This window comes from Pieris brassicae, chromosome 3 (assembly GCF_905147105.1).
Source record: "Pieris brassicae chromosome 3, ilPieBrab1.1, whole genome shotgun sequence".
Taxonomy (NCBI): domain Eukaryota; kingdom Metazoa; phylum Arthropoda; class Insecta; order Lepidoptera; family Pieridae; genus Pieris; species Pieris brassicae.
Window position 1 is genome coordinate 18,716,545 of NC_059667.1, and position 15,504 is coordinate 18,732,048.

General features: G+C 31.3%; 2 protein-coding genes across 2 annotated transcripts in view; both read left to right on the forward strand.

The window, feature by feature from the left end:
• Positions 1 to 10,838, forward strand: part of LOC123707808 (adipokinetic hormone/corazonin-related peptide receptor variant I-like) — a 43,740-nt gene extending 32,902 nt beyond the window's left edge. The window contains exons 6-9 of the mRNA XM_045658157.1: positions 3,524 to 3,680; positions 6,318 to 6,508; positions 8,976 to 9,034; positions 10,827 to 10,838. Of these exons, the coding sequence (XP_045514113.1) occupies positions 3,524 to 3,680; positions 6,318 to 6,508; positions 8,976 to 9,034; positions 10,827 to 10,838 (419 nt within the window). The remainder of the gene's footprint in view (positions 1 to 3,523; positions 3,681 to 6,317; positions 6,509 to 8,975; positions 9,035 to 10,826) is intronic.
• Positions 10,839 to 12,312: 1,474 nt separating this feature from the next.
• Positions 12,313 to 15,444, forward strand: LOC123707734 (alpha-(1,3)-fucosyltransferase C-like). The gene is made up of 2 exons (XM_045658042.1): positions 12,313 to 13,272; positions 14,173 to 15,444. The coding sequence occupies exons 1-2, from the start codon at positions 12,362 to 12,364 to the stop codon at positions 14,438 to 14,440; spliced, it is 1,179 nt and encodes a 392-aa protein (XP_045513998.1). The 5' UTR covers positions 12,313 to 12,361; the 3' UTR covers positions 14,441 to 15,444.
• Positions 15,445 to 15,504: the final 60 nt, after the last annotated feature.

Below are 15,504 nucleotides of genomic sequence, written 5' to 3' on the forward strand. Positions count from 1 at the left end.
TATGAAATGTTTGCTTAATTTGAGGTTGAATATATTGAAAACTTGAACATCTCCTAAAGTTTCCGATTTCCTCTGTAACAAAGGTTACGTCTGTTTGACAGAAGAATGTTATGTAATTACATTGTGGTGACATGCTTAAGGGGAAACAACTCGTTAATCTTCACATTTTTAAATTTTATCATATTTCTGTAGTTTATTCTACCATAAAATACATTCTTGTGTTCTATATAACAATTGATCATGGGAAAAGATATGTGATGTGTGACTCTGGAGCTGCTTCATGCAATTTACTCATTGTGCCTTTATATTCCTTGAAAACTGAGAGAGTGCTCCTACATCTTGGTTCAACGTCTGAAATAATGTGTGAATAAAATACGACACCAAGAAAACTTAACGTACAATTTTAACTATGTATTGCGTAATATTATAAAGTTTCCCTTAACTGTAAGGATTTTTATATCTTAATTACAAACTTGTAATGGCAACGGTTATTTGGAAGGGCCTTAAATGTTTGAGGTCAAACAGCACTTTGGACGGAGAACAAATATTCTATGCGGTCGAATAATTGAACGGTTATACGATTTATGGAAGTAGTTCTCTGTTTCTTTTATTTATTAAGGTAAAAAGTCTGTAAATTATTGAATGGTAAAATTTACCACAGGTAAGTTCTTGGAGTCATTTATGCAAGTTTAATGTTCGCCGTATAATAAAGATTAAAATGAGTTTACAACAGAAAACATTAGATTTAACCTATTAAAAATTAAACGTCAATGACATAAAATAAAAGTATTTTTGCTTAAATGGATACGATAATAATGGATAAAATAATTTACAGATAGAGCCTAGGCAGTAAAAAGTACACAAAAATTTATAATAGAATGTCATATATAAGTAGGCAGATAAAGAATTCTGGATTTTTTTGCATAAGTACATACTAGCATGCGCATTTGAAATGAACATCTTCTCGGTAAAAAATTCTAAAACTGCATGTCAAAATGCACACATTGCCTACGCAGTGAGGTATAGGATAAAAGTGTTAACACCGACAAAGGAAAATCGTTTGAAGCCGAAACGGAAATAGTCGAAATAGTCATTCCTGCTTTGAGATCTGTTTCGTATAAGCGTAGTCTGAAACTTAAAGTAATTAAAAAAAAATTAGTTCGTGGATAGTTAGCACTGGAATAATCCTTATATTTTTAATTCGTTCGCTACTTTATAGAGTCATCTTGTTTTGTTTGTGTAAAAGTTTTAAGACAGTTTCGAAATTTTTAATGTCTACTTAGTTTACTTTGACTTTATCTTACATAATTATTTTGTATTATTAACAACCGCTCTGGTCCACGCCATTATCTATCTTTGACTCATACAGCGATGATGTGCAAGCATAAAGGACCACAGGAACACGTTTGTTGAATAAATAAAAATTATTTAACTACTTAAAAAAGAAATATTTACTATCTACTAATATCAATTCGCATTATGTCACTATTATCGTATCCACTAGCGACATAATATTAATTATGTTATTCGATTTGCATGTCATTTATAGTGTTATTTTAGCATCAAAAGTATCAATTATAGTCGTGGCGTAGATAAATAATAGACGTAATGTGATCGAATAGTATATTAGACCTAGTGTCCTTGTAGTAACTTGTGTACTGTACTGGGGCTTAAGACAAAATTCACTTTTCGACAGGCGTGACCCTGTAACGCTAAACGAATTTGTAGGCAAATAACAGTTTGTGGTGTTTTATTATTATTTCCCGAAATTCAATGTGCTTAAACTAGTAAACTTTTATTTACACGTTTTGGTTCAAATTTTAATTGAACAAATATAAAGACTACGGTCTGAATCTGCAGAAATCCTCTGAATCTCGAAACGATAGCATCTTTTCTTCTGTCTCCTAATATGTCTCTATATTATTATCTTCTGCCATATTGTAGACTACAAAATGCAGTTGAGTTTATGCTCTGGAATGAGCTTAATATGTCCCTTTTAAGCGGCAGCTTTAATTCTAAATTTCTTTATTGTATTTCGCAGTACTATTTACTTTTATGTGTTACTATTTTATTGTATAAAATTTACAATTATGTATAAAGCTTTCAATCTTACATATAGTACAGAAACGATATGATTAGTTGATAAATAAAACTATATCCCGTTACCGTGCTGATTTTTCTTTAATTAGATTTAAGTAATAATAATCCTGTAGCGCTACAACCCTATATAGGCCTCGGCTTCAGGTTGCATCCGTTTATTCCATAATCAAGGATCAGCCGTCAGTCTGACGACGGAAATTATGTGTGAATAAAATACGACACCAAGAAAACTTATCTATGTATTGCGTAATATTATAAAGTATTTTTATATCTTAAAAAAAAGAAAACGTTTTATATGCTTTTTAAAATTTGTAATGGCCTTAAATGTTTGAGGTCAAACAGCACTTTGGACGGAGAACAAATATTGTATGCGGTCGAATAATTGAACGGTTATACGATTTCTGGAAATAGTTCTCTGCTTCTTTTATTTATTAAGATAAGAAGTCTGTAAATTATTGAATGGTAAAATTTACCATAGGTAAGTTCTAGGAGTCGTTTATGCAAGTTTAATGATAACTTTCGCCGTATAACAAAGACTTTAATGAGTTTACAATAGAAAACATTAAATTTAACCTATTCAAAATTAAACGTCAATCACATAAAACAAAAGTATTATATAGGCCTCGGCCTCAGATTGCATCCGTTTATTTGATAATCAAAGATCAGCCGTCAGTCATGAGTCAGACATGTTGTCATTTGTGGATTTAAGACATTCCCGCGTCAGTGAAGTCAGCAGAGCACTAGTTCACAAAAATAGAGTTCTAGTTGCACACACAATAGCTCTATAGTTCCTGGTAGTTTTTAGCAAGAGTCCAGTCTCTGAAAGAAAATTCAGCCATGGATTAAAAAAACTGGACAAGATTTAGGACCCACTACTAACAACAAATTATAACCCGCAGGAATTTGATAGTAAAATTTTGAAAATTCAGCTTATTTGACCTAAAATCGGTACGAATAAATAGAATTTAACAAATTCAATACTCCGTGTATCATTCCACACTCCTCTAATCATTGACTATTGATTATTTATTGTAGTGATTTCATCGTTCAACATTCTTAACTGCGTTTCAATGTAAGTAAATTAAGCGTGACAACAACACTTGTGTATTTTATCGTTTTATGATCACCGGCTAAGCCTTACGCCGCAGCTATATGCACTATCTAACGAATCTGATTCGATGTTTTCCTTCCAATAAATGTTCACCGATAGATATGAAACGCACGACTCGTTCATCATTTCCTTAACTAAAGGCTAATACTGATTCTAAAGAAGGTGTTAGGTCTAGCGGCACGATAATAATATAATCAAATTCTTAAAACGAACATTTTCTATAAAATCAACGCTCGGTCAGTGAACTTTCAATACTGAATAATTAAAATACCAATTTTATTTGTGTAACTTACTAAATTTTATCCCAAACAGAGAAACATGAACATACAAATGGAATCGGTAATGTGCGGCTACGACGTTCAGACCGACGGGTGTTGGAGAGGGCAAGACAGAGAACTCTGCGCATGACAGTTATCATTGTCTTTGTTTTCGCGCTGTGTTGGCTTCCTTACGCCACTATGGCTATGTGGTAAGAGTAAATTTTTATTATTTATTAAAAACAAGTATCTGTTTCATGATAATTTGTTAAACTAATAGGCAAATAGGTGATCAGCCTTCTGTGCCTGACGCACATAGAAAGAAAATCCATTGGTGCACAGCCGGGGATCGAACCTACGACCTCAGGGATGAGAGTCGCAGGCTGAAGTCACTAGGCCAACACTGCTCATATCAATGTAATGTATGTATATGCCATACATATATTATATTGATATGAGCAGCATGATATGATATAATTTTTTTTTGTAGTCAAACCTCGAATCTCAGGCATCCTGAGTTTGACTAGTCAATCATTAGATCGTACCTGAAGTCTTAGTCACAGCCCACACACTTGAAGGAATTAATTTTTTCGTCAAACATAGGAAAACTTAATTTGGTCAGTCAAACGTCCAAACTAGGAAATTGGGATTTGACCAATTAAACTTCAATAAAGTATTAGAATCTGTGAGTTTGTTAGATTAGGTGTAATACTACGGTTTTTATTTGTAAGTTTAAATAAAAAAATACTCTTTATTCATAAATGGTAATGACATTTAAAATTGCACAATTCGTTAGATCAGTTAGATTTACTGAAATTTTGTAAAGCATTTTTGTGGTAATTACATTTTTAAACCAGTCATACATATTAACGTTTGACTATGATATATATTATATTAAAAATTGAACTAGAGGTTTATATACGATATTCAACTTCACGGAGGAGTGATTACTAATTCAAATTCATCGTATGCATCAGAAACAGACATTTCTGACGTCGACATGTCGGGACTAATTTAACATCATTGACAGGTATTCTGTATGACTATTCTGATTTCTGAGAAACTTTCCGATTTCAGAAAACATTGCTTTACATAAAAGAAAATATAAGCTCTTGTAAATGAAGAAATTCGAAGAAAAACAAGAAACTTAAAGTAAAAATCACTGAGCAAACGTTCTCGAATTTGGAGTATTAATGAATTACACAGTAACTAAACAATAGCAATATAGAAAAAAACTCAACTCAAACACTTGAAACTTTAGATTAAGAGAGTAAAACTAGATTTGTCAAATCAGTTTAAAATTAATTTAATAGATTTCAAAGATACATTCAATAAAAACTGGACAATATTCTACACAAATACGTTCCTGTAACCACTGTTAATTAATTTCCGTACTTCGCGTATTTTCTCGGATGAGGCGTCAACCGTGTTAAAACAATTACTACGAGCGTGACCCGGAGGCCGAGTATGGGATCTCAAATACTCAAATAGGAACTTAAATAATTGGTCATAAGCAAACATACAGTTCAGCGTTTGTTTAATATTGTATTTTGGTTTTAGTTTTTTTTAACGAATTAACTTTTTCGTAGGAATTTCTAAGCAAACGGTTAAGAGATATTTTTTTTAAATGTGTGCGTATACTAGTGTACACACGTAAGAAGTTCTTTACGACCTTATTTTTCGAAAAATTAGATAAAGTTTAACAGAAGGCTTTTACTATCATGGACATGAATACAAATAACACAAATATTTTGTTTACCTTATTACTACTTACATTATTACGGAATTTCATTAATTGTAATTGAAATTATTCCTATCAATGTTATCGTTATTATGTATTTTTGTTATCAATGGCTTCGAATCTTTTCGAATCAACCGAGGACACGAAAAATATGGGGCGTAACGGAAAAATGTGACGTGTAACGGAAAAATGTGACGCGTAACCGAAAAATGAGTCGATTTTTTCCACGACCGATAAAGAAGTTTACTTACGTTTTTTACTTTTGGGGCAAATTGAGCTTTTTTCTAAGATTAACTAACATTGATATTCAGTTTTAATTTGCCTTTTAAACAGTTTCATACTTTGAGAGAGTTTTACGAAAGGAATAGTTTAGCGGTCACATGATCGTGAGAGATTTAAATTGTTGCGAGACTTTTAAAAAAAAGATTTTAACACAAACTCTATTTATTAGAATAGGTTATACAATCGTATTAAAATAATTTTTTTTTTTAATTCTAGTAGTGTATATTCCCATGAGTTTGTTTTTAGGGCGGTGCCCCAAATTTCTTTGTTGAATATGTCGAACTACTCGTATATTACAAAGGCAGTCTAGATGAAGTTTTGTATTTCTATGTTCGATTTGCATACGCCAAAAACTTACTCAGCAAGAATATTACTTTTCCGACAAAAACAGATGCTTATTAAGTAAAAGTTGGTATAACCCTTTTAAACATTATTTATAACAGCAGCTGTGTTATTTGTTTAGATATTTAATGTCTTAGACATATTTTACGCTCATCTATTGAAAAGGAACTTAAATCACTTACAAAATCAAAAGGTAAGGATTTAAACGAAAATCCCGTATATTGACTAGATTATAATTTAAAAAACTACTAAAAATTACATTATTTTTTCTATATAGCTTACTAAGTAAGAATCAGTAATTGATGGGATCAATCTCTTTTACTAAACTTTTCCTTCCCATTTTGACGGACACCGCACGAACACCGGACGCAAACTCTACATTATTTAATATCACGCATTGCGGATCCAACCTTTATAATCCTATTAAATTGATTAATTTAGATTTTATGAAAACATGAGGTTAAAGATTACATTTATTTATCAGGTACATGGTGGATCGTGAGTCAGCCTCGCAAGTACCACCAAAAGTTCAGGACCTTCTGTTCGCGATGGCAGTCTCCAACTCCTGTATGAATCCCCTAGTCTACGGCACCTACACCTTGAAAGTAAACGGATCCTTGCAACGGCTTCTAAAGAATATCTGCTGCATATCTGGTGGTGGATCTGATACAATAGGTACGTTTTACTTTATATAACATTGCTTTTAAAATAGTAAATTACATTATGCTATCAACCAGTTATTAGGCTCGCTATTATGCACGCCGTTATAAAAATATTATTTAATATATTTATTCATACAAAATAAAGCAATAAATGTAAGGCTTTTCCTTACATTGCTTTCTTTATGACAACCTATTTATAAAAACAGACTCGTTCTGATTGCACTATTTTAAGCGAAGTACTGTTTAGTTCTTTTTTATGTTTGCGCTATGATGAAAAAAGAGAAATTTCACCCGATTTAGACGTCCACTATAGTGCTTTTAGTGATTTAGCGCACTACCACTTTATGGAGCCAACTGCAATTCCAGGGATTTCCAAACCGTTTACGAATTAGGGGCCTCCAAGGCCGACCACGAATTTATAAGTTATTTATTGGTTTCAAATTGACTTATCGGGGCAAACTGAGCTTTTTTCTAAGATTAACGAACGTTGATATTCAGTTTGCCTTTTAAACAGTTTCATACTTTGAGATAGTTTTGTTACGAAAGGAATAGTTTCGCGATCACATGATCGTGAGACATTTAAATTATTTTTACTCTTTTATGTTAAAAGTATAAAGTACAAAAAACACTGAAATAGTGACCATTTCATCAACCATAAGAAATATACACAAGGAATTGTAAATTGTCAAAATTTTTTTTAATTAAGAAAAAGGTATAACCTGAGGATTTCGTGCCTTCATGCCTAGAATATGTAATTCAGCTAACTAAAACCATTGTTGTAACGGTTTTGTATTTTATGTAGGTACTCTTACGTGATGTGTTTATATTTTCATGTATTGTTAACTATTATAACTATATTCTTACTTGAAAAACATCTTAACTGTGCTAAAAGCTACTCTAATTATAACTTGTATTTATGTTGAGATATTTGTATAATATTTGTGTTCTGTTTGTTATATTTCCGTTTCCTTATTTTAAAATAAAATAAAGTACGGGGAATGATCAAAGCAGATAAGTTCAGATACAAATATATTAAAATGTTTTTCAATATCGCAAATGTTTAGTAAACAAGCTGATGGTTGTTATGCTAAATTTTATATATTGATATTACATATCTTCATTTAAAGCCGGCAAAGTAGACTAATATAAAGTCATTTCATTTTCCTTTCTCTCTTTTTCATCACTAGGAACGCCTACATTTATTCGAAGAAAAAAATTAAAATTGACATAATTGTGTTTATACTCCGCGCCGCTATTTATTGTACTACCTCAAAAATTTATTCGTTATTGCATATCATATTGACTACTATAATTTAATATTAAATTGACCAATTGCGAACATGCCATTGCCAACATGGAAGCTACTTTTATTGATTATACGTACGGTTCTTAAGGCTATCGCTGACTATGAAGGCGTTTGATTCCCGGTTGTGATCCTATGATTTTTCTCAATATATTTATCAAGGTAAAGAAGGTAGTCGAGTGTAAAACATCGTCAAAGTGTGTCATCAAAAAACGACAGCGTGTGTCATCTGTCAAAATGTACTTGGGTTCATGACAACAAAGGTAGATAAGAAGCTAAGTACATCAAAGTACGAACAAAGATCAATGTAGATGCTAAAATCAGTTTGACCCTTATCCCGTCGAGTGGTGACAGGACTTCAAACTATAGTACATTGAGATAAAAACAAAATTACTACGGGGTTGAATTTTCTACTCACAATATGTTTCTTAATAAATAATTTAATTTATTATCTATAAGGAATCCCTTTAAATATAATTAAAACGTAATTGTAGTGTATTATTAATTGCTTATTTTAAGTATTAGAGATTTATTGGACCTGTACGGGAATTTCATAATTTACTAGGGGACTTTTACCGTCAGTCGCATGAAACTAATATTATGTACTTACTAAATAATGCTTGAAAATAACTTCAACTGTATAAAAAAATACATTTGAAAAATAATACTCGTAAAATATATAGGTTGGTTGGTTTGGTTGGTTTGCAATTGGTTTTTTTTAAAAGCTGAAGTATTTTTCAGCTATATTTCCGTAATTTTAGATGTACAATAGTTTGTCTTAAGTGGGAATATCGAAAGTAAGAAAAATAAAATCTCAGGTGTTTCGTTTTTATATAGGAACTTTGTCAAGGTTTTATAAATAATCACTCTCTAAGATATATGTCATCAACGAAGATGAGCCATGGAATATATTATCCCACATCAGATATCTCAATAACGAAATTCATAAAAACCTTTGTTCAGAGTATAAGTAACTACTTAAATCTCGTACTGCCTTTATTTCAAGGCGCTTTTTTTAATAAAACTGCTATTTGATTATTTTATAATACTCGCAGCCTGCCAGCTAATTATAGTCGTTTTTAAAGCTGGCAAATGCAGCAAACATTTCTTTGTAAATAGTGAATATGAAAAATTTAATAAACCAGTTTTATTAAACGGATGTTTTTATTGTTTTCAGGTACTTCAAGCTCGTCAAAAAACAAAAAGCAAGATACGCATCCTCTTAATACAATAAAGGTGAGTTTTGTAACTTGAAAAACTTTTGTGTTCGCTTTATCATATTTGATAATTTGAAATTGTAACCGAATAAGAAAACTGAATACGTAATATCAATTATTATCTATAATGCTTGTGCTTACAAATATTTCTTTCTTTATGTGAATATAAAGATCTTAATTTGACTTATGAGCGAAGTAATTCTAAACTATTTTTGAATATGTCTTTCCTTATTTGTGAATAATAAAACGGTAATAGGCAACGCAGATTCTGAGAAAATGTGTTCATGTCACAGTTACCTACACCGAAAGTCGGAGATAATTCACTTTTCTCACAGAATTATATTTTCTCTTCAACTAATAACACGTTTTGTTAAGGTGGCTGAATTGCCTGATGCCTATATTTTGTATTCTACAATAACAAACCTTCTAATCAAATTTTGGCATGGAGATTTTTGAACTTGTTCCTGTTGGTCAAACGGACAAACGTTTAGGAAATTATTTTCATTAAAAAAATTCTTTAATTTAAATTATAATAAATTTCATTAAACTGATCTCGTTTTTAACCAATCTATAACAATAATATATTACTCACTCATATATTATTATATTATTAGTAAATTATATAAGGTATAAGCTTTTTTTTAAAATTATATAAGGTATAAGTCGACTTTCGGGTTTATGCGCATTATTCAGATTTAGGCGCTAAAAATGTCAAATCTTACGTTATTGACACAATGTTTTGCATTATTGTGTTAATTATCAAATGTAAAAAAATATGGATAACAATCGTTATTGGTACCCTCGGAATCGGAGATGAGAAACGTTCGCTTTAACACTTCGCTCACACTGCTTCATTAAAACGTATTATGACTTCATACGCATTCCTAAACTATGACTATAAATTATGTAATAAACTAAACGTTAATATTTTATCAAGTGAGATACATATTAACAATACTATAAAGCTATATTTCTAGAATCAATTCCTTCCGAACTGGAAGCGAAATTTCATCGTTCGCGGCGTTATTCAGATGTTTACTTGCAAGCAATTTCCTGTAAATAGCTAAACTAGAGGTATCATAGTTTGTTATAACAAACGTTTTCTGACCCGAATACAACAATAAAAATGAATTTCATAAATAGATTGTAATTTTTATTTTTTTATGACAATCCGAATAAAGAATGTACTGCATTATTCCGATTAACAATTATTGTTAGTGTTATAACATATATCATGATATATGTAATAACACTGAATCGCAGTTAAAGCTACATTACTACCATTATGTATGAGAAACTGTCATTTATGTTTGATATTTAATTTCTTTGAACGACCCTAATTAATTTTTTTTAGAAAGGTGGAACGAAACCAAAGTTGGGTGTGAGATTTGCTGATACATCTCTGACTGCTGTCGGAGAGCGCCTCGAAACGTCGCCGCGTTGTCGTGGTCCTGCCTGACACCCACCACCACGCCTCTACTGCGCCAGACACGAGCGATGCCGGGTCCTACACGAAATAAAGACTCGGACAACTGCAGTGTAAATTGAATCGGTAGATTTAAAGAAAATATAATCACGATTGATATATTTATTCTTTGAAATAACCACTTCTAGATTTTTAAGATGTGAGTGTGCCGCTTTGAATACGCTGTTCTTCTAACTTCATCATGGGCGTCAAGATTTTCAAACTTGAATGATATAAGTCCAGAAAAAACATGTGCTAAAATATATATAAAATAAATCGTATATTTTTATTCGTATTCGCATATACGTTATAATTTTTAATAGTCAAAACATAGATTACTTTTTAGAACAAGGCATGAACGTTCAATAGAAACTATTTACATTAAAAAAAATGTAATTGCAATTATTATATGAAACTAGTTTATCTTTGTCCCAAGTCAACTGTGTTATGTCAATGGTTCTTCTGGGTTGTATATTTTATTTAATTACAATTTTAAAACTTTTTTAATCATTGTGAAATGTTCGGGACTGTAACTTTCTTAATATAAGAGAGCCGTATTTATTAACAAGATAAGGGGCCAAAGTAAGATAGACTAATTAATTAAAATACTTTACAAGAAAAAACAAACTTACTTCTATTTTGATAACTGTAAACATAGAAATATTTATTAAATAAAATAAATTATTACAAATGAGGCAATTAAAAGGAAATATAAGAGGTTGTACGGATTAATTATGCCAGTTTTTCAATTGTTTACTTATAAGCGAGCTATTCTTTTGATAAATACATTTCTTGTAAAAAATGTGCAAAGTTTGGTAATTTTCACTTTATATCGTAAGGCTGTACAAAAATAGGCTCACATTAAAAATACACACATTAATGTAAACATATGTATGTGTAATTTGTATGTTTAACTATGCATAAAAATAAATACTTGAAGTAAATTTCCCAGTGTATTATATATCTGCGAAATGATAAAATAAGAATGGGCCATGCATCATTTGATCACATGAAATAGAATATAGAAGAATCAAAGATGGTATAAATTGACATAACTGATAAAGAACAGATTTTAAATATTGTTACTATCCGTAATCTTAATGTATGCTGTTTTTATCTGAAATAAATGTTTTAATGTTATATTATGTTGTATCTGTGACACGAAAGTAACCTCATAAGATCCTGTATGTTGAAATCTAAAGAGTCATTGTGTTTTGTTTGACGGTTATTGGTCTAAGGAAAATATTTGTCTGCATCGCGTATCTATGATTGGTGTTTAGACGAAGATGGCATCTGTTTTCATAGACACAGTAATTTTTGATTAACTGCACTAACTCCCCTATTAGTAAACATAACTTACGCAAGACATTTCTTTCGTAATTATCACTCTAGTGTCATAATAAAAATATTATAATGTCATAATATTATATCGAAATAATGTGTTAACCACATATATTACTGCGAAAAGACCCCATTAAAACAGTCTTCTTTTCTACAGGAAGTTAAATTACAAAATGTTACTTTATTACTAGAATGATCATACTTTAACAATAATGTTGGGTATATGACAGCGAAAAATTGCACTTATTAGTGTTAAATTTAATATATTCTTTTTGTAGCCACATCTCTCTTATCAGCCAAAGTTATATGTCATTCCGTTAGTTCCGTTAGTGCCGTTCCGTCATTACTATCAAAGTATGAAACACATAAATCGAAGCTGCGTAGGCGCACAATATGCTACGTATTTTATATTACTCACACATATTTGAAAACAATAGGGGCCTTGTTACATGGTGTAAATTGTCGTTATTAGCTTACTTCGATAAGCCAAGAGTGGACGTAGTTATAAACTAGAGTTATTCCGCCACTGAAAATAAAGTGATGTTGTGTTATCGCTTGTTCGTCAGAAAATTGTTTGCGCTGTTCCCGCTGTTAATACTATTTTGGATTTTTTATATAATTTACACGTATCATACTAAAATGAACTTTATACGAGCAAACCGAAAGGACAAATCTCATTTAAGTCACAAAAACATGAAATATGTACTTCAATGGACTCGCAGGTTCAGTGCACCGTTTGATTGGATGGGCGAAGGTAACTCAGCCTTTGTTAAATACAAATGCAAATACACAAATTGTTACGTGACAGACGATAGAAGTTATTTTCTTGATCAAAAGGACTTCGATGCAATTGTCTTTAACGGAAGGGATGTCATACACCTTTGGCCCTTCCAAATGCCATCTCAGCGATCACCTAGACAAAAATTCATATTCGGCGCAATGGAATCACCTGACAATTTTCCCGCGTGTGATAAAAATTTAGACGGATTCTTTAATTGGACATGGACTTATAAATTGGATTCAGATATACGATGGGGGTATATAGCTATCTATAATAAAAATGGCCAGCTCGTTGGTCCCAAAATAGATATGGTGTGGCCGAAGATGACACCTGTCAGCGATGGCTTAAAGTCTAAATTGAAGAAGAAGACTAAGGCGGTTGCGTGGTTTGTGTCCCACTGTTCAACAAAAAGTGGAAGAGAACATTATGTTTCAAGGCTGAATAATGAGCTAGAAGCATTTGGCTTATCTGTGGATATTTATGGGAGCTGTGGCAGCTTAACTTGCCCAAGAACAAACGAGAAATCTTGCTTCAAAATGATTAAAGACGATTACCATTTCTATCTGTCTTTTGAAAATTCGTTCTCCGAAGACTATGTAACAGAAAAAATGTTAACAGCCTTAAACAATTATGCTGTTCCTATTGTTTTTGGAGCTGCTGTTTACAAGAGGTAAATATATTTATTTTTACCCAAGCCGTGTTTGTTGTGCGGAAAAACCAATAAGGAAATGTTGGTTTATCTTGTTATAAAAATAAAGAATTTTTTTGAAAGATAGAAAGATTAAAATACGAAAAGTATAGAGTCCTTAATTAAGTAATTGACCTAAAGCAATTACTTCAATTGCCTCATGGTTTCGTCAGAGACTATTTCAAGCAGCATTTAATTTTGGTTCTACTAAACATATTTGTTTTGAACTACGAACAATATTAATTATTAAAGACAGACTTCACGCAATTTTGCTTTACATTATTTTGTTATACACCTGTGTGTAAAAGTAACGTGAGTTATAATGAGTAAGTAATAATTATCATTAAGACAATTAACTACCTTTGTCGCATAATTAAAACAAAAATAATTACTAAATGTCAGTCAACAAAATTTTAATGAGAGAAAAGAGATATTATCAACGTATTAATTATTTCTTTACGCTTTTACACTTTAATATAATACCATATCGTCGGTAAGGTTAATAATTTCATATCAATTTATAATATTATTTAAGAAAAGGATTTTGATGATCCGTTGAATGAGATTGAATGATCCGTTATTGTTACAAGTCGTAAAACGAGCAAGAAGCAAGATTGGCAAGTTATGTATATGAGCTTTTAAACCGAAATAAAATTGACTTCGTAAGAAGCTTATGAATACTGGCTTTAAGGCGTTAGTCACTTACTATGCTATAAGAAAAGTTTTTATTGGGCCTTTCTGAATTAAATTAATAATTTCCTGTATTAAATAATTACGGCTCGTATCAATTTAGTCTGGCATTATTTTTATATAAACCCAGAATCTATATTAATTTATATCGTATATTACAAGTTCCAGCTTATAATTGTCGTTTAAATTTAGATTTCTACCGGATGGCAGTTACATAGACGCAAGAGCCTTAGGTCCAACAGCACTTGCAAGCGAGATAAATAGCATAATAGAAAACAAGACGAAGTTTTACGATTTCTTTCGATGGCGCAACCATTTGGTATACAAAGGTACTGATGGACCAGATGTTTGCAACCTCTGTGAGATTCTCAATGACGAAGAGAAGGTGCAACAAGTCAGTGTGTGGAAAGACTTCAGGGTGTGGTGGAATGGTGCACGTTATAAGGATAACTGTTTTTAGGGATAAATGTGGAACGAATATAGTGTGTTATAATTTTAAATTCTTACCAATAAAGAAATTTATTAAGATATCAAATGAAAACCCATCTCTCTCTTACGGCTCTTTAAATAACCAAGGAATCAAAGTATATTTTCTAAATTAAATGAGCTTATTTCATAAAAATGTCGATACGCGATCCGCGTGTTAGCGCCATATAACATATTAGCGGCTTTGCTCCGAGCGAAAAGAATAGCCTTCGCCGGAGAAAGCGGAGCCTATGGCGGCCTGTAGAGGATCATTATGTTTCAATGATTTTACGAAATATTGTTTCACGACGTAACGTTTTTGATAATAATTTTAAATATCGGTTTTTTGTTTAGCCTTGTAAGGACATACGTTTTAAATCAATATTTTTAAATAGTTGTATAATTGTCATGGATAACATTAATAAATTCTGTTTAAATCCTGTGTAAATTTTTGGTAGCGTTGTGATAGCGACTTAGCCAGCGACATTACAAATATCAAGCCTAGGTTTTTCAGAAACATTGATGGAATTTATTATTTATAGAAACAATCTGCGTCTTCCCCTTACTCGCACAATTTTATTGTCAGCGTATGTAAAATCTGAAAATCATTAATTATCTTTAGACTTAGCTTTAGAAAAGAACAAAATGTATTTTAATAATATAATATATACCTACTAAGTCCAATTTACAAGCGTTATTATCATATTAATAATGTAAGTAAGACTCTGTCCTAATATAATAAATACTTCATTAAAGTTAACACAAAATCATGGATTTATCTTGTAGTCTGTTTTAGATCTTCAAAGAGATGTTAATTTAACTACCTACTCACTCCGAAATCGAAAAGCGAATTTTGGATACGATTTCTTTAACTAAAGATCACATTTTGGCTACAAGTGTGTGTATATTTTGGTTTACGCTTTTATTTATTTACTAAAATATGTATTTTATCTAAGACTGATTAGTAATGGTTTTATTTTATGGACTGCCCCAGTCCAAATCGCCTTCACAGATTTTATTGATTCCCGTCTGACTGGTTTTTTTAGTAAAGGGATCAAT